General features: G+C 51.0%; 2 protein-coding genes and 3 non-coding genes across 12 annotated transcripts in view; 1 reads left to right on the top strand and 4 right to left on the bottom strand.

Annotated features, from left to right (window-relative positions):
- Positions 1-2,439, top strand: part of LOC129563423 (lipopolysaccharide-binding protein-like) — a 31,096-nt gene extending 28,657 nt beyond the window's left edge. For both annotated transcript variants that reach the window (XM_055437232.2, XM_088843785.1), the window contains 3 exons: positions 125-188; positions 1,332-1,408; positions 2,304-2,439. In XM_055437232.2, coding sequence (XP_055293207.1) covers positions 125-188; positions 1,332-1,408; positions 2,304-2,336 — 174 coding nt within the window. In that variant the 3' untranslated portion in view covers positions 2,337-2,439. The remainder of the gene's footprint in view (positions 1-124; positions 189-1,331; positions 1,409-2,303) is intronic.
- LOC148775342 (uncharacterized) lies at positions 84-11,195 on the bottom strand. 7 transcript variants are annotated; one of them, XM_088843786.1, is made up of 6 exons: positions 10,766-11,195; positions 6,996-7,071; positions 5,856-5,953; positions 5,064-5,208; positions 3,814-4,957; positions 84-2,584 (listed from the first exon to the last, which is right to left on the bottom strand). In XM_088843786.1, exons 1-3 carry the CDS (start codon positions 11,090-11,092, stop codon positions 5,907-5,909), a joined length of 450 nt encoding a protein of 149 aa, XP_088699912.1. In that variant the 5' UTR covers positions 11,093-11,195; the 3' UTR covers positions 84-2,584; positions 3,814-4,957; positions 5,064-5,208; positions 5,856-5,906. The 7 variants fall into 7 exon arrangements, with proteins under 7 accessions (XP_088699912.1, XP_088699915.1, XP_088699916.1 ...); XM_088843789.1 differs by adding an exon at positions 8,852-8,923 and having other exon boundaries at positions 84-4,957; positions 5,856-6,051; positions 10,766-11,140; XM_088843790.1 differs by adding an exon at positions 8,852-8,923 and having other exon boundaries at positions 84-4,957; positions 10,766-11,138.
- LOC129535621 (small nucleolar RNA SNORA71) lies at positions 6,304-6,434 on the bottom strand. Its single transcript, XR_008681692.1, has one exon. It is a non-coding gene; the product is annotated as a small nucleolar RNA SNORA71 (small nucleolar RNA).
- Positions 8,280-8,412, bottom strand: LOC129535604 (small nucleolar RNA SNORA71). Its single transcript, XR_008681688.2, has one exon. It is a non-coding gene; the product is annotated as a small nucleolar RNA SNORA71 (small nucleolar RNA).
- On the bottom strand, positions 9,413-9,547 carry LOC129535607 (small nucleolar RNA SNORA71). Its single transcript, XR_008681689.1, has one exon. It is a non-coding gene; the product is annotated as a small nucleolar RNA SNORA71 (small nucleolar RNA).
- Positions 11,196-18,356: the final 7,161 nt, after the last annotated feature.

Raw genomic sequence — 18,356 nt, 5'->3', positions numbered from 1 at the left:
CAACCTCTATTTTGTAAATGGAATAACAGGCTGATGTTTTCAGAGTGGGGAGTCAGATGTTCTTGCCATGGATTTTATTCTTGTCTTATTTGATTCCTTTGCTCTGGCCCCTCCTCTGCTCCAGGTGAATTTGATGGAATCCATCTTCAATTACTATGCACTCCACATTGTATACCCCTCTCTCAATGGTAAGAACAGCTGCTACTGCCTGCCCCATGCAAAAGTTGAATTCTACCCTTTCTGTAGGATTCATGGTTCATTCATTCATTCAACGAGGTGAGCCTCTCTTCTGTGGTGGCTGGGGGACTAGCGAAGCATGATCTTTGCCCTCATGGAGTTCCTGCATTGTTGGGAAGGTAGACATGTGAATGAAAACGGTTAGGTAAATGACACCACAGAAGAAAGCTGTGGGAACTAGAGGACTGCAGGATCTAGGAGGCGCTGAACACGACTTGGAGGTCAGTCTATAAGGCTGGGTTGAGTCCCAAAGCACAAGGAGTTAGAGCAAGGGAGGCTGAGCATTCCAGGTAGCGCTGTGGAGAGCACCTGGAGTTAGCACATTTTAATTTTTATTTTTGGCTGTGCTGGATCTTCATTGCTGCGAACGGGCTTTAACTGTGGCGATCAAGGGCTGCTCTCCAGCTGTGGTGCTCAGGCTTCTCATTGCAATGGCTCCTCTTGCTGCAGAGGACAGGCTCTAGGCACATGGGCTTCAGTAACTGTAGTGTGTGGGCTCAATAGTTGTGGCTCGTGGGCTCGAGTGTGGGCTCAGTTGTGAGGGTGCATGGGATTAGTTGCCTCATGGCATGGGGGGATCTCCCTGGACCAGGGATTGAACCCTTGTTCCCTATGTTGGCAGGCAGATTCTTAACTACTGGACCACCAGGGAAGTCCTGGAGTTAGCACATTTGGGTCCTGGGGTAAGGGGAGGTCACTGACTTGCTGGATGACCGTGATGGAAGTAGTTCTTGGGATAGTGGCTGCCTGTGAACCCAGCGGGCCTCCTGATGCCAGGGCCTTCTCCAACTGGCCTCACCACCTGGCTTTTATGACCAAGAGATACAAGCAGCAAAGCTGGCCTGGAAAAGATAAAGAGGAGGAGATGGTGGTCCTCGGGGTTGAGTCCTTGCATATACACACCATTCACTGCATGTCCCAGCCCAGGCCACTTTGGATAGTGGATGAAAGGGGGGCTCTTGAAGGGGCCAGTAGAAGCTCAAGAGGCTGAAGAGTGGACAGATGTGCCCTCCATCCAGATGCAATGTTCTGCATCTTTGCATCTCCCTCGTCTCCTCTGACCAGCCCACTGCTCTCTGGCCTTTGTCTTTCAGCAAAGCTTGAGGAGGGCATCCCACTCCCTCTGCCAAGGGACACCTACCTCAACAGCTTGGAGTTCCAAATCCACGAGGTCAGTGAGAAGTGGTATCTGAATTGGGAGCTCTATACTTTCCGGGATGTTTGCTTTAGGGCTGATGGATACTCAGGGGAGTCCCTTACCCTCACATAGATCCCGAACCGAATCCTCATAGGAAAAGAATTTTTGTTTTAAATTTTGGAGTATAAATGGCACGTTTTGAAGATCTGGAATCTTGGCTTCAGTTAAATAGCTCAGTTCCCAATAATTCAGTTCAAACATGATAATGGAGCATCTTCAATGTACAAGGCCTGTTAGCCTAGCCATTGATGGCAGGATGAGAGGGTGTAAAGGGGTCAGATTAGATGAACCACTTGAGCTGATAAGTGGCCACCTGAAAAGCCCAGAATGCCCATGGCTGTGAGTCCCCACTAGGCCCCTAACCAGGCTTCCCACCCTGGACAGGTGGTCCTGGAGAAAACCTGACCATGCTTTCTGGTAGTGCAGAGACAGGGACAAGCATAGGACACTCTCTGATATAAACCCAGAAGTGCTAGTTTACCAGAGTCATCACCGTGTAATATGTTTCTTACTCCAAGGTAATCCTGGGCTACATCCTTAGAAATTAATCATGTGCGGGAAGTAAACTCAACCAGCACTCGTGTGTACACGGTTCTCCCGGGGGGTAAAAAAACAATTGAAGCAGGAAAGGGACATTCATGGATGTCTTCCAGAAATCAGATCAGGAAATTGCAGATGAATTCCAAGGGGCAGGCAGCTGAGGGGCATAGTGTTTTATAAAGACCTCCAAGGGCTTGGTTTGTAGACTGACTTGGTTTTTGATTCAAGTGAGAATTTACTTTTTCCTGTAAAGGCTTCCCTTTCAGGAAGCTCCAATGCCATACAGCTCAGAAAATAATCTTTCTCGTCTTTTTGGCCTTCTCTCCAGAACTTCTTGTTCTTAGGGGCCAATGTTGATTAGGCTGACGACGGAAGAGTAACTGTGGCTGGAAGAGTGGACGACACAAGTGGACTGCCCTTGACCTTGAGGGCGTTGAAGCTGCCTCTTCTCCCATAAGTGTCCTCTGTCATGGACGCAGGGCACGTCTGATGTCTGAAGACACACCTGACTTCCTCCACCCTTTCCCGTGTCCCTACATGTCCTCTTGCAGCTGTCCTCAGCCTTCCTCTGGGGAGCCAACTCCAACTCCTTGCCCATGGTCCCCTAAACTTCAGTGACAGAAAAAAGCATGAGCAGTGTTCAACCACCATGTAGCCCAAAGCATCCTGCTCAACATTAAACATACATGTGCAACTTTGTAGATGTTTGATGTCATGGTCAAAGGAGCAAGTCAGACAGAAATGGGCTTAAAGCCTTGTTCTGCTACTTTCTTGGTGTAGAAGACTGAGACCACAGACCACCCAGCTCCTATACCGGCTACAAATCCATCAGATAAATGATTTCAATTTTGACTTGCCTGCACTGGCTTCTGTCCCTGAGCCAAGTGCTAGAAGAGGGGGGACTGGAATAAGAAAAACACACGTCTCTGCCTACATCAAGCTTAGAGCCAAAAACAGGGACCAGTAGATTTTTTCTGTAAAGGGCCAGAGAGCAAATCTTTTAGTCTTGGCTGAGTATATTATCTCTGCTGTAACTACTCAACACTTCTGTTGTAGCAGAGAACAGCCTGCTAGAGTGCGTGTGGCTGTGTCCCAGTAAAACTTTATTTAAAAAAAAACAAAACAGGCAGCAGGCCAGATTTGAGCATTGGGCCATGCACAAGCCCCTGGTCTAAAATAACCCACCAAGAATAAAAGGGATTTCCACCATGAATGCAACCCTGATCTATGATACAGTTAGGAAATTTATTCACACCCCATACCCAGTTAAGAGTAATAAAGAGCATAGACTTGGGGCAAGTGTGACCTGCTGTATGTATGACTGTGGCTCCATCACCTCCTTGCTCTCTTAGCAAAAACCTATTAAATCTCTCCAAACCCAATTCCTCAGTTTTAAAATAGCATAAGAGCACTTCCCCAGAAAGTGGTAATGAACCAAAGCCAAGTATTATCCTGGAATGCTTGGCTAGTTAGCAAAGAAAGTTACCATTTTTCCTGCAGATTACTGTTGATTGTTCTACTCATAGGCTGTTTTTTATTATGAAAAACTTCTCTGCTTCTGTATCTTTTGTCAGCAAACGATTCCCGTTCATGGGTTTTCCTGGCCAAGGTCATTGGACAAACCTACTTTCCCATTATTTCCAGGGAAAATCCCACCAAAAAGGCCCACCTCACACACACACCCTCTTCTGCTGGCAGGAGGCACGCCTATTGCTTTAAATTTTTAAGTTTGGCTGCTCTAGGTCTGTTGCTACGTGCAGGCTTTCTCTGGCTGCAGTGAGCAGGCGCTGCTTCTTTATTTTTAATGTCAGCAGACATGTAGACTGATTGACAAATACCTCTGAGAAGGGACCATTGTCTGGAAGCTGAGAGTGAAGGATGACACAACAGACTGGAGTTCAGCGGGTCCTCTTGGCTTCTGGCCTCTTCGGTTATCTAGGCCAGCATCAAGAGCGAGCAAGTCTTCCTAATGAAGTACAGCACCTGCTGGGCTTCATGCCAGGGACAGGCCCATCACAGGACACCCTAATAAGAAGCATCGTACCTCCCAAGTTTAGAAAAAGGCAGTGATGCTTTGGTTTGTAGTGACAGACACCCAGTTTGACTGGCACATGGGCTTACTGCCTCAAGGCATGTGGGATCTTACTTCCCCGCCAGGGGTCCAACTGGTCCCCTGCTTTGGATGGCAGATTCTTAACCATTGGACCACAAAGGAAGTTCCAATACAGTGTATTTTACACCCCAGACAAGCTGACCAACTTGTTCCAGCTTGCCCAGGACTTCCCTGGTTTTGGCAAACAAAGCCCCATGTCCTGGGAAAGCCCTCAATCCCATGCAAGCTAGGCCAGCTGGCCTCGCAAGCAGGTACATGCTCAGCCTACCCACCCTGCAGCTCTTCCAGTGACGTCAGCACCTGTCTCACTCCGGCACTCTGGTTCCTGCCACAGCCCCCGACTCTCACGGGTCCGAACCCGAGCCACCCACCAGCACTTGTTCCTCTCCGTCCTGACACAACACCTCAACCAACAGCCCACGTGCCTAGCCTCAGGGACAGGATGGAAGGACTTAAGGGGTGAAAACAGGATCCAGCCTGCGACCCACATTCTCCCTGGCCCACCTCGCTGCCATGTGGCTTGTTGCGAATTTAAAACACAGGTGAGGTGGGTGTATAGTTTATTGAATGGGCAGGTGGAGAGGAAAATGATAAACAGCTGCCAACTCAACAGAAAAACTCCTGGTCATTGAAGTCACTGAGGGACTACTGAGGCCAGCCTTCTTGGTCCACGCCCTCCACGGGCACCGCTGTCAGCAGTCAGAGTGGCTGAAGGGGACTCAGGCTGCCAGTCCCAGAGCTTTGCCTCGGATCGCTAGTGCTGAGTGAACAGGGCTCCCATGACACTGCGAGCAGATGGCAGGCAGCTCTTCACGTGGGAACAGCACTCTCCACTCCCTGCTCCACTGGTGTCTGCAAACAACAGGCATCTACAAGAAAGGACAGGCAAGACCAATGGTTGGGAGTTCCCATCTGCATAGACTTAAACCAGCCAACCCTCCGGGGGTCGGTTCCCAGCCAGTGGCATTAACTCACCAGCCAACCTTCAGGGGGTCGGTTCCCAGCTGGTTCGGTTCCCACCTTAGGGAGAAATACCAGCCATTCCAGATCCCAGGTGACCCCAAGGTCATTGACTCAGGACCTTGGGACTTCCTCAGCCACCTCCAGATCTAAGGCTGACCTAGGAGGGAAGAACCATACAAGCATTTAGTCTCCAGCACCATCTTCTCCCCAGGTAACATCACTGAGGGTTCCAATCGACCAGGCCCAAACTTCCAATTTATGCAAGCTCAACTAGAAATCACCAGAATAGATGCGGTAACAAAGAAAAACACCTCAAAGGTTTGGTTTTTAGAACAAAGGATTTTCTTTCAAGCAGTTTCCAGATCTGGGCAGACAGACTAGACTTTAGTGCTATCAGGGGCCGTGACACCAAACTCCCATTGTATCTTCATCAAAGGATGGACCACCACCCTCAGGAGCTCTCCCACTGTCATCCTCTTCTGCAAAGACCCACTTAATACGGCCAGCCAAGAAAAACGGAAAGGCTGGCTGAGGAGCCCCAGGACCAGGGACTGGACAGGCAAGCCTCTGAGGCACATCAGTTCCCTGGTTTGAAAGCCAGGGAACGCTCAGGCTGCTGGATGCCTACCAAGTACCCTGTGGCTCACATCTAACAGTCTCACTACCTTCACGTTATGGGATGCGAAGAGAAGCCTCTAGCAAAACAGATCAAACACGAATGTAGACGGGAGAGAACTCAACATGAGCCCTCAGACCAGATGTGGGGGAAGGCGGGGGGCAATGGTGAATGGGGCCCCACCTCACCTTTAGCTGGGACACCCCTCCTGGGGTGCCATGTTGCATCTTCGGAGTGTATTAAGGGAGGGCACTGGTGGAGGGTTTCTGCCTGCCACCGAACACATCTGCAGCACAGCACAAAAGGCAGGTCGTCAGCCCTCTGCTGACGGCAAGGCTGCGGACTCCATCAACCACACCAACAAGCACGTCAGTCACGGGCTGTCTTGAGTAACACATTACAGGTCGTCCTCCACTCCTGTTAAATCCAGAGCAGAAGCCACGGTTTATAGCCCTCCCTCCCCACCCCATGCTCTTTCACACCACATGAACTTATTCCAGTGTGAAGACCAAGTATAAATGTGTTGACTGGTTTCTGCCAAGAGACCCCCGAACTTCAAAGACAAAGTGAACTGGCCAAGTCCAGGGACCAGCCGAGGTCTGAGCTCTGAAGGGAATGGCAGGAGGGAAAAACTAGTGTGTGAAAGCTCCAGGGTTTGGAAGGGACGGCTGGGCCCTTCAAACACGGGGAACGGTCTTTCAAGACTCCTCTCCCTGCAGTATCGATGACCAGGGCACGGGCAGCCCCTAATCACTTTCGATGCAGGAGCAGCAAAGGGCAGAAGGGGAGCCAGAGAGGACAGGAGACTGGCGCCAGGGGCCTGGGGAGTGCCCAAGTCAGGGGGAGCAGTCCAGCCCAGCCACATCGAGTCCCGGAAGCTTTGTAGCGCCCTGCCAAGACCCCACGAGACCTCCCTGCCAGGGGGAGTCAACACACTTCCAGCATAAAAAACAGCTTTCTGGCTGAAAACGATCAGGATGTTGGTCAGGACACAGTCATGAAACCTGTTTTTAAACTTTCACTGCCATCCCAGCTTCCCTTTTCAGGTAAACGGAGTCTGAGATGGGGGTCATAGGGCTAGACAGGTTCAGAGGTGGAACCAGAGTCTCTGGTGAGTAAACCCACAAGCTCTCCATCACAAGACTCGGAAGGGCGGTGCCCAGCAAGCAGGTTTCTTCAGGGCCCTCTCCTGTGTCCATGCGAGAGACGAGCTCACACCAGGATGCCACTGTCACCCCACTTCCCCCTACATGATCATCCAAGCCCCAGGAAACATGAAGAAGATGTTACAAAACACAAAATTCCACAGAAAGGTCCAAACACCTTACCTGGGGCCCCAGGGCCTAGCGCCTGGCTGGCGTGAAGATGGTGCCTCCCGTGGAACCTCTGTGTACACAGACCCATCTGCAAGAGAAAAGCCGTGAACGGGCGCGCACAGCAGGGTCTGGGGATCACAGAGAAGCACCTGGCACAGCGGCTGGCAGACTCCAGCACCCTCATGGGGTGGCTGTCACTGTAGTCCCTGAATGGCCACACTACTGTCTCAGGAACAGGTGACTCTGGGAAGGTGTGTGCAGGTCATCTGGGACAGGATTAACCCCCACGTCATCCTATGAGGCAACTGTGATCAATCTGCTGCTCATCCGTCTTGTTAAGAACAACACGCTGAGGTCAGGGTTTGCGGAGCAGCCCGTGGCCAACTGGCAGCGACCAGAATGGATAGGGAGAGCTAACAGGTGTACAGGGAGGGCCGTGGGTCCACCATCTAGTATAAGGGATATGTACATATGTATCCTCAACGACACTGTGCTCTATCCAGTCAATTACTAGAAAATCACCCCCAGCAGGATTAAAGGCAGGTAACAGTAAGCCTCGGAGAAGGCAATGGCAAGCCACTCCAGTACTCTTGCCTAGAAAATCCCATGGACGGAGGAGCCTGGTAGGCTGCAGTCCATGCGGTCGCTACAAGTCAGACATGACTGAGCGACTTCACTTTCCCTTTTCACTTTCACACATTGGAGAAGGAAATGGCAACTCACTCCAGTGTTCTTGCCTGGAGAATCCCAGGGACGGGGGAGCCTGATGGGCTGCCGTCTATGGGGTCACACAGAGTTGGACACGACTGAAGTGACTTAGCAGCAGCAGCAACAGTAAGCCTACCTTTCACTAGAGAAACAACACATCCAGGGGAGAAGGAAAGGAGGCTGACCCAGCAGGCTGACTTGGCAGAGGGCATGGTGCCCTGACCCTCAATGGGAGGAGTCCAATCTCCTTGCAACAGATGGGGCATCTCTACCTCTTTGGTTTTTTTTCCCCCTTTTATGACCAGCTGCTATAGTCGGGCATCAGACACAACGCAAGAGGCACTGCCCTCAAGATCACAGCACAACGGGCACGACCAGCAAATCAAGTTTCCCAGGCAGGGTTAGTGCTGGGCGTTGGGCAGAGGATGTGAGAGGAGGTGCAGGGAGGAAGCAGAGAAAGCGTCCAGGAGGGGAGCCCTCCCCCGCCAGCCCACAGACCCGAGGCAGGGCCCTGTTCGGGAAGAGGGGTGCTCAGTGAGCACACGGCACTGGGTGCCCGGAAGCAACACAAATCAGGGGAAAGAGACATGTGCGAAAGCGCCAGGGTTTGCAAGGGACAGGACGGACCCTCCAAACACGGGGAAAGGCTTTCGGCAATTCCTCTCCCTGCACTATCAATGACCAGGGCACGGGCAGCCCATGGTCACTTTCGAAAGCAGGGGCAGAGAAGGGCAGTGAGGGAGCCAAGCAGAGAGACCACTGACAGCACCCCGAGAAGTGGCCTGGACCTGGAACAGACCAGCAGACGGAGCACTGACCAGACCCACAGCCTAAGTTGGCAGATCTACTCTGGATCATTTCCCAGTCCCTCCCAAGAGCCAAAGGGAAGACTGACAGCAGAAACGCGGAGAACCCCTGGACTCCGGGGGAGTGAGTGTCCACAGCACCAGGACTTAACACCAGGCAGAATTCTCGCCAGGCTCACAGAAGAGCCCCCACCTGGTCACTGGGTGTGAGCCTCCATCCTCAACATCACTGCAGCCTCTACCCGGGGCTCTCAGCAGCAGAAGGGGGCCCGGCCTCCAACTGCACCCTCACTCCCCACACCTCTGGCCTCCCAGTCTGCACAGAACCGGGAGGATGAGCAGGACACCACTTACCTGGGTCTCAGTCTCGGCTCTCCTCTCACCCAATGAGGACACCTCTCACCCAATGGCAGCCACATGACACTCCTGCAGGGGACAGGAGGCCAGCAGGTGATCAGCCCAACAGACAGGAAACCATCAGGCTCAGCAGCAGGAAAACCCGGGGTGTGAATGCTGGGGAATCCGGATCTGAGGCAATGAACCCACTACAGCCTCACTCCCTCCACGCTTAGTGTGCCTCGGGCTCAGCCACTGTCACAGCAACTAAAGGGCTGTCCGGTTTGGAAGGGACAAGCAAGGATCGCCTGAATTATGAGGATAATTCTTGCAACTTTTCCTCGGCCCATATTACCAACAACTAGGACACAGGCAGCCTGTAATCACTTCAAATCCAGTGGCAAACAAGGTCTCAGGGCTGCTGAGACTGGAGACCAGAGTCATAAGACCACTGTAGTGGCAGAACCCACCCACATTCTTTCCCAAAGCCTCACAGAAACCAGCAGTGATACAGGCAGAGGGCAGTCAACAGACATCAGCTGCCAGGAGGCATCTAAAAAGGCGACAGGAAGGAAGAGGTGTGTGACAGCTCCAGAGTTCAGAAGGGACAGGAGTGAACCCTCCAAACACGGGGAAAACGCTTTCAGCAATTCCTCTCCCTGCACTATCAATGACCAAGGCACCGACAGCCCACGATCACTTTCGAATGCAGGGGCAGAAAAGGGCAGATGGGGAATCAGCCAGAGAAGACCAGGTTAGCAGCCGGCTCTCCACCCAGGCAGGGGAAAGCTGCCCAGCCAGGACCCCAGGCACTAGCCTCACTTCCTGAAAAGGTTCCACCGCCCCCCATCAAGAGAAGCCGGGGAAGACCAACTTCTGGTTAAAAAAAAAAAAAAAGCCTCAATTACTCATCCACCCCCCAAATACCAACTGAGGACCTTTTTCAAATAAAAAGAACACAGACCAGGCCTCTGCCCTTCCGGAGTGACTGCCATTTTCCCCCTTGAAGGAAAGGAAAGCTCAGGGGAATAAAGGAACTCACCCCAGGTTCCCCGGCTAACCAGAGGCTGGGTCAGGATCCGAACTCTGGCCATTCTGGCCCCCAAACCCAGCCCCATCCTCTGGCCCAAGGGATTTGCAAGGTAGGTCCCAGAACCCTCAAACCCAGGAAACACCCCCTCTGCAGTAGGGCAAGAAGGCCACAGCTCCGGCACTGCCCCAGGGGACAGCTCAGTCCCTGCACACGGCGGGGGCGCGGCAGGCAGTGCGGCTCAGGGTCCTGCAGGAGGGGAGGGGGCGCCGCCCGAGGCAGGGCCTTCAGCTGCGCAGGGCCTGGCCCCGGAAAGAGGGGATGGCCTTCGGTGCAAAGCAGGGGCCCAGGAAGCTGGACTCTGCCCTTCTAGAGCCCTGGGGGCGCCCTCAGTTAAAGTGGAGGTTTGAACACTTTTCCCTTAGAGGTTATCGAGGGGAAATGGACTAATAGTCACGAAGGTATTTGCCCGGCAACCGACGATCGGCTGCAAGGGATGAAACGCTGGAGTCGGAGGTGATGGGATGTGATTGGGGGGCTCTGGCGCAGCACGGGTGCGGTTCACCCCGGATCCGCACGAACCTTCCCGCGAGACCTCGGGCCCAGGCATCCCCGGGCCCGCTTCTCGCCGTCGGTGGGCCCAAGTCTCTCCAGAGATGGGTGAGGCCAGGGGAACCCCATATTCCGAAGCGGCGCCGGCCGGAGGCCAGACGACCAGAGGCCCCTCTGTCGAGAAGACGAGTTCCGAGAGACCCACACGCGGCTCAAGGGACGAGCTTGGAACCGGAAGCGGCCCTGGGCTCCGAGGCGACCTGCGGCCTGCGCTCCCCGCTCGGGTCTGTTTCCCCTTGGGCTGGGGAGGGAGCGGACCACGTGCCCAGCGCTCCCCGCAGAGGACTCACCCGGGGTGCCCCATGACAAGACGGCGCGGGAGAACGGCGGAGACAAAGCCGACAGTGCGGGAAGATGCCGGTGTCCGCGGATGGCCCCGGATTCGTGCAGGTGGCGTGGCATCCACGTCGAACCGTGGTCAAAAGGCAAGAACAGCCTACACGCTCACAGCGACGGCGGAAATGCAGCTGAGGCGGGGCTTGCGGCCTAGAGCGGCGTTGCCCGGAGTGGATCCCGCGCAACCGGTTTTGCAGCTCCCTCTCGTGGAGCGGAGTCCAAGTTCTGCGTCTGCATGACCGGGTAATTTCCAGAAGCAGCAGGAATTTTGGCAGTAACATTCCCTCACCTGCTCTGCTTTTCTTTGTGTTCTGTTTGTTGTCGCTGATTTTTCATTAATCTGTAGGAATGGTTACTCTTCTACCTGTTGTTGTTTAGTCGCTAAATCGTGTACAACTCTTGCAACCCTATGGACTGGTAGTCTGCCAGGTTCCTCTGTCCCTGGGATTATCTGGGCTGGAATCCTGGACTGGGTTGCCATTTCCTCCTCCAGGGGATCTTCCCAACCCAGGGATTGAACCTGCATCACTTCCGTCTCCTGCTTGTCAGGCGGATTCTTTAAGGGAGCCTAAGACAGGAACTGTTATTAGCAAGAGCTCACATTGATTGTGTTGAGTTTGGGACAGAACAGGGGTCTTATCTGACTGACCATTGTATTCAGAGTACTTAGTTTCATGGCTGGCTCAGTTGAACAAATGAATGAATTCTGACTGTGTATTCATTTGGACCTCGCCAGACTAAAATAGTGTTCCGATGACCTGCAACTGGAACGTGAGGATGACAAGGAGATGAGCCTAGCATGGTGGGCAGGTGCTTTGCTAAAAGGTCATCCTAAAAGTAAAAGCAGCCTTGAAGTTGCTTTTGATCAAGAGGGACTTGATCATATTTGCAATCGGAGACCTGGTCAGATGTGCATTGCTCTGGAGAAGACAGAGGTCCAAACCTCTTGAAGACGCTGCAGACAGACTTGAGACGGAGCTCATGGCCCCTAATCACACAGGCACTAACACTGCCTGCATCCCCTGCCCAGTGTATCTCTCAGACCTGAAGCAACCACACCACTAACTCAGTCCACATTCTGAACTGCAAACAGTCCACTGTGTGTCTGAGCAAGGGCCTCTCACTCCTTCACATTCCTGGTACACACTAGCTCACTAGGTCAGCGCAGTGCGGAAATCAAGGGCTGACTGATACAACAAAGAGGGGAATGGGGTGGGGGTGGGCTCTGAGGGTGAAAACACTCCATCCTCTGTGCCTGGGAGGAGCCGTTTTGTGGTTCTCAGACTGTGAGAACCTTGGGGTCTCCGTGAGGGGGAGATGCTGCGGCTGGCAGGACACTGGCCAGAGGAGCCGGGCGTGAACACAGCCCTGGTGTCCCCTCCTGCCTTCTGCTCTCGCCGTTGCTCTCCATGTGGCTATGATCTAACTTGGTCCAGCCTTAGTTTTCCTTTTCTGGAAAATGGGCAGTCAGAGCTCCCCTCCTCATAGTGTTGCTGCGAGGATTAAATGAAACAGTGCACATTGAGGGCATGCACAGAGCTGATGGCCAAGCATGGTAGTTGCTCTATGTAAGTATTTTTGAAAAAGTCCAGAGTTTCTGTCACTGTGAGGACACCATTCAGTTCAGTTCAGTTCAGTCGCTCAGTCATGTCCGACTCTCCGCGACCCCATGAATCACAGCACGCCAGGCCTCCCTGTCCATCACCAACTCCCGGAATTCACTCAAACTCATGTCCACAGAGTCGGTGATGCCATCCAGCCACCTCATTCTCGGTCGTCCCCTTCTCCTCCCGCCCCCAACCTTTCCCAGCATCAGAGTCTTTTCCAGTGAGTCAACTCGTCACATGAGGTGGCCAAAGTATTGCAGTTTCAGCTTTAGCATCAGTCCTTCCAATGAACACCCAGGATTGATCTCCCTTAGAATGGACTGATTGGATCTCCTTGCAGTCCAAGGGACTCTCAAGAGTCTTCTCCAACACCACAGTTCAAAAGCATCAATTCTTCGGCGATCAGCTTTCTTCACAGTCCAACTCTCACATCCATACATGACCACAGGAAAAACCATAGCCTTGACTAGACGGACCTTGGTTGGCAAAGTAATGTCTCTGCTTTTTAATATACTATCAAGGTTGGTCATAACTTTCCTTCCAAGGAGTAAGCGTCTTTTAATTTCATGGCTGCAATCAGCATCTGCAGTGATTTTGGAGCCCCCAAAAATAAAGTCTGACACTGTTTCCACTGTTTTTCCATCTATTTCTCATGAAGTGATGGGACCAGATGCCATGATCTTTGTTTTCTGAATGTTGAGCTTCAAGCCAACCTTTTCACTCTCCTCTTTCACTTTCATCAAGAGGCTTTTTAGTTCCTCTTCACTTTCTGCCATAAGGGTAGTGTCATCTGCATATCTGAGGTTATTGATATTTCTCCCAGCAATCTTGATTCCAGTTGTGGATGTGACTGGTGATAGAAGCAAGGTCCAGTGCTGTAAAGAGCAATATTGCATAGGAACCTGGAATGTTAGGTCCATGAATCAAGGCAAGTTGGAAGTGGTCAAACAGGAGATGGCAAGAGTGAACATAGACATTCTAGGAATCAGTGAATTAAAATGGACTGGGATGGGTGAATTTAACTCAGATGACCATTATATCTACTACTGTGGGCAGGAATCCCTTAGAAGAAATGGAGTAGCCATCATGGTCAACAAAAGAGTCCGAAATGCAGTACTTGGATGCAATCTTAAAAATGACAGAATGATTTCTGTTCATTTCCAAGGCAAACCATTCACGATTACAGTAATCCAGGCCTATGCCCCAACCAGTAACGCTGAAGAAGATGAAGTTGAACATGGACATCACCAGATGGTCAACACCGAAATCAGACTGATTATATTCTTTGCAACCAAAGATGGAGAAGCTGTATACAGTTAGCAAAAACAAGACCAGGAGCTGACTGTGGCTCAGATCATGAACTCCTTATTGCCAAATTCAGACTTAAATTGAAGAAAGTAGGGAAAACCACTAGACCATTCAGATATGACCTAAATCAAATCCCTTATGATTATTCAGCGGAAGTGAGAAATAGATTTAAGGGACTAGATCTGATAGATAGAGTGCCTGATGAACTCTGGACGGAGGTTCGTGACATTGTACAGGAGACAGGGACCAAGACCATCCCCATGGAAAAGAAATGCAAGAAAGCAAAATGGCTGTCTGAGGAGACCTTACAAATAGCTGTGAAAAGAAGAGAAGCAAAAAGCAAAGGAGAAAAGGAAAGATATAAGCATCTGAATGCAGAGTTCCAAAGAATAGCAAGGAGAGATAAGAAAGCCTTCCTCAGTGATCAATGCAAAGAAATAGAGGACACCATGGATTATTGTTATTATTCACAACACCATGGATTATTTATGAGGCAGAGAGAACTGTGGTGTTGGAGAAGACTCTTGAGAGTCCCTTATACTGCAAGGAGATCCAACCAGTCCATTCTAAGGGAGATCAATCCTGGATATTCATTGGAGGGACTGATGCTAAAGCTGAAAGTGCAATACTTTGGCCACCTCATGCGACGAGTTGACTCACTGGAAAAGACTCTGATGCTGGGAAAGGTTGGGGGCGGGAGGAGAAGGGGACGACCGAGAATGAGATGGCTGGATGGCATCACCGACTCTGTGGACATGAGTTTGAGTGAACTCAGGGAGTTGGTGATGGACAGGGAGGCCTGGCGTGCTGTGATTCATGGGGTCGCGGAGAGTCGGACACGACTGAGCGACTGAACTGAACTGAACTGAACTGAAGAGAGAGTGTGCCGTATTTGAAGGATCTAAAGGCAGTGCTATCCAGTAGAAACACAATGCTGGCTGAATGTGTGATTTTAAATGTCCCAGGAGTCACATTAAAAAGGTTAATCAACTGTACTCCAATAAAACTTAATTTAAAAAATAGAAAAAGAAAAGTAAGATTTAAAAGCGGGGTGGGGGGGCTTCTCTCAGCTCAGTTGGTAAAAAATCTAACTGCAGGGCAGGAAACCTGGGTTCGATCCCTGGGTCAGGAGGATCCCCTGGAGAAGGAAATGGCAACCCACTCCAGTATCCTTGCCTGGAAAATCCCATGGACAGAGGATCCTGGCGGGCTACAGTCCATGGGGTTGCAAGAGTCGGACACGACTTAGTGATTAAACAAGCACCAAGGTTAAAAAAAAAAAAGGTACCAAATATGTAGAATGCACAAACAACAAGGTCTTACTGTGTACCACAGGGAACTGTATTCCACATCCTGTGATAAACCACAGTGGAGAAAGAGTATAAAAGAGAATATAGGGGACTTCGCTGGTGGCCCAGGGTTAAGAATCTGCTTGCCAATGCAGAGGTCACGGGTTTAATTCCTGGTCCAGGAAGACCCCACATGCGGTGGGGCAACTAAGCCCGTGTGCCACAACTACTGAGCCCATGGGCTGCAACTATTGAAGCCCAAGTGCTCGAAGGGTCACGCTTCACAAGAAGAGAAGTCACCGCCACGAGAAGCCAGGGCACCACATCTGGAGAGTAGCCCCCACTCACTGAAACTGGAGAAAGCCCGAATAAATAAATAAAGCAATTTTTTTAAAAAGAGTATATATAGAGAGAGTACTTTGCTGTACACCAAAAACTAACACAATATTGTCAATCAACTATACTTCAGTAAAAGTAAATAAAAAATGTTAAAGTACCTAAAAGGTGAAATTAATTTGAAGAATACATTTTAGTTAACACAAGATAATCAAAATATTATTTCAATATGTAATCAATGTTTTTAAATTATTAATAAGATGTTTACTATTTCTTTTCCTTTGCACATAGTCTTCGGAATCAGTTCACGTTTTATGCTGACAGCACATCGCAACTGGGACTGGCAATATTGTCAGTGCTGTATGGCCACATGTGCCTGGTGGCTGCTGTGTCCATCAGCCCAGGTCTCAGGCCATCTGGCTTTGATCAGCCCTTTGGAGCCAGAGGAGAGAAACAGCAAGTGGGAGACTGAGAGCAAGTCCCTTCCACAGGCCCCACCCATGAGCCTGGGACTCCTAAGAAGGGGCTGGGTCTCCTGCACCACTCGGATGGGGAGCCTCATAGCTCTAAGCTGGAGAGCCAGAGAAAGCTGCCTTCAGAAGGCAGAAAGGTCAGAGCCATGATTCCAACCTGGATAATCTGCATCCTTGTGCCGGTGATGCCAGGGAGGGAATCTGGGCAGGTTCATTTCTGCATCCCCAGTGTCTAGAGGAGACTGCCCATCTAAAAGGTGTGGTTGATGCTTGTTGTTAGTGTAACAAGATATTAAAATAGATATTTCGGCCGAGGTACCAAGGAGGCACCAAAATACAGGAAAGAATAGCTGAACAACAGCAAATCACTGTTGTACTTTTTGAAGGTTCCACCTGATACAATGGCAGCTACCTTCCAAAGAGGGTGCTGGATTAGATGTAGAATTTAGGAAGAAATAACTGGAAAATGGTTGCTTGTGACTCAATCCTCTCTTCTAATCAGAGGGTATTATTAACAGTATAATGGGGCTTCCCTGGCGGTCCAGTGGTTAAGAATCTGCCTTTCAATGCAGGGGCGACCAGTTCGATCCCTGGTCCGGGAAGATCCCATGTGCGAGCTACTAAGCCCATGTGCCAGAACTACTGCTCCCGCGCACAGCAACCACCGAAGCCGCATGCCCTGGAGCTGTGCTCTGCAACGAGAGAAAACACCCCAAGGAGAGGCCCCGGCACTGCAACTGGAGAGCAGCCCCCGCTGTCTGCAACCAGAGAGAGCCTGTGCAAAGCAATGAAGACCCAGCACAGCCATGAATAAACATATATATGTTGTAAAGTACAGTGTTAGACGCGAAAAAGAGGGAATTATGGGCTCTATGTCTTAAAATAGTCCCTCCTCCTTTGCCCCCAAGAGGAAGAGTAGAAGGAAGTTCCTCTTTCTCTGGTGATCCTCATACTGGGAGCTCCAGCAGGAACACCTCGGAGCTTGATAAATGTCACCTAGTCGTCTATGGGGCCGCAGAGTCAGTCACGACTGAAGCGATTTAGCAGCAGCAGCAGCGTTGGAAAGCCCAGGTGACCCGTGCCCAACCCCTTCCTCAGTCAAAGGTACATTGTCTCCTTTAGCAGGTATAGAATCTGGGGTAGGACTGGCTACCTGCTGCCCAAGGGGTTCTACTTTAGACAGAGCCTGCTAGGGGGAGGGGATCCCTAAGAAGAGGACCTGTTCACATCACGTGGGGTTCAGTCAAAGGGCACCAGGAGGAGGATCTCTGAAGAACCCCTGAAACAGGGGCCGAGGGAGAATGCACAGCCTTAATTTCAGGTCCAGCCTGGAGAGAAATGTTCCCCCACCTCACTCTTCATTTCACATGATCCTGGAGGCACTGGGAGTGGGGGTAGGGGGACTGAGCAGAAACCTGGTGACTGGAACCATATCTGGACAAGTAAAGGGAGAAGGTTCCCATCCCCTCCTAGCAGACAGCAGCCCACCCTATGCTTGGGCCCAGACGGTGGAGAGCAGAGAAGTCTTGACTATCAATAGTCACTGAAAACATGATGAATATATGAGATGAACATTTAAATTAATGGAATAGAAATCATGTTTGCTATTTTTAGTAACACAAGACTTATTACCTAAGAAGGATTAGAGAAGTTATGAGGACTGCCTGATATTTTTCTAAGGATAAGGAAAAGATATTTCCATTTAGAAAGTTTAAAGAGAGAAGCAATATATATATATTATATATATGTTTTATGATGACATACTAAAAGTCTCACTTTCAAAATACTGATTGGATTTATAAAGGATAGGGCTGTGACTGGGAGGCCAACATTCTGCCATCTTGGAGTTTGTGACCTCACAATGGCTGAGAGATTCCTGCTGCCTGGACTTGGTGGCGGGGGGAGGTTGTGGGGGAGAGATGAGGTCTCAGCTGACTGAACAGAGTGTCCCAAGGAAGTGATGCCCAGGGTCTAGGCCGGAAGTCAGCAGCTGGCCTGGTGAGCCCTGCAGGAGCTCCAAGCTCCATCCTCACGCTAAGAATGAACAACATACTGGCAGTTTTTATTTTTCTGCTCCTCTTCCTCCTCCTCGTCTTATTGATGCTCTGTTACTACGTCTTTCAGGAGGAATAGGCTTGGGCTTCTGCAGGCTGGAACTGAGACCCAACGGTAGCCTTGGCCAGTCCAGCCGCCCAGGGCCTCTGCTCTCCTGTGGCCCAGGTCTGGGCCTGTTTGGGGGTCTCCAGCAGTCCCAAACCCTCACTGGATGCTCGGACAGACTGAGATGAGGCCGAGGGTCCCTCCACCAGGGTCAGTTCCCACCGAGGTCTCAGCACCCCCACTTCCCTGGGTCCCCTAACCGGGTTCTCGGACTCCCACAACCTCTCTGTCACTAGTTTTGCTTCTGGTTCATTTTTGTCTTGGGCTGAAGGCCACTGATTCTGGAGAGGGGGTCAGTGTGAGCTCACTGAAGGTTTATATAGCTCAGGCCTATGCCATGGGGGCAAACAGGAGAAGAGGTGGCTTTCTCCC

The sequence above is a fragment of the Moschus berezovskii genome, chromosome 15 (genome assembly GCF_049115385.1).
Source record: "Moschus berezovskii isolate FMDL1 chromosome 15, NW_MosBer_1.0, whole genome shotgun sequence".
In the NCBI taxonomy this organism is placed as follows: Eukaryota; Metazoa; Chordata; class Mammalia; order Artiodactyla; family Moschidae; genus Moschus; species Moschus berezovskii.
This window is presented reverse-complemented; position numbering and strand designations above follow the sequence as displayed.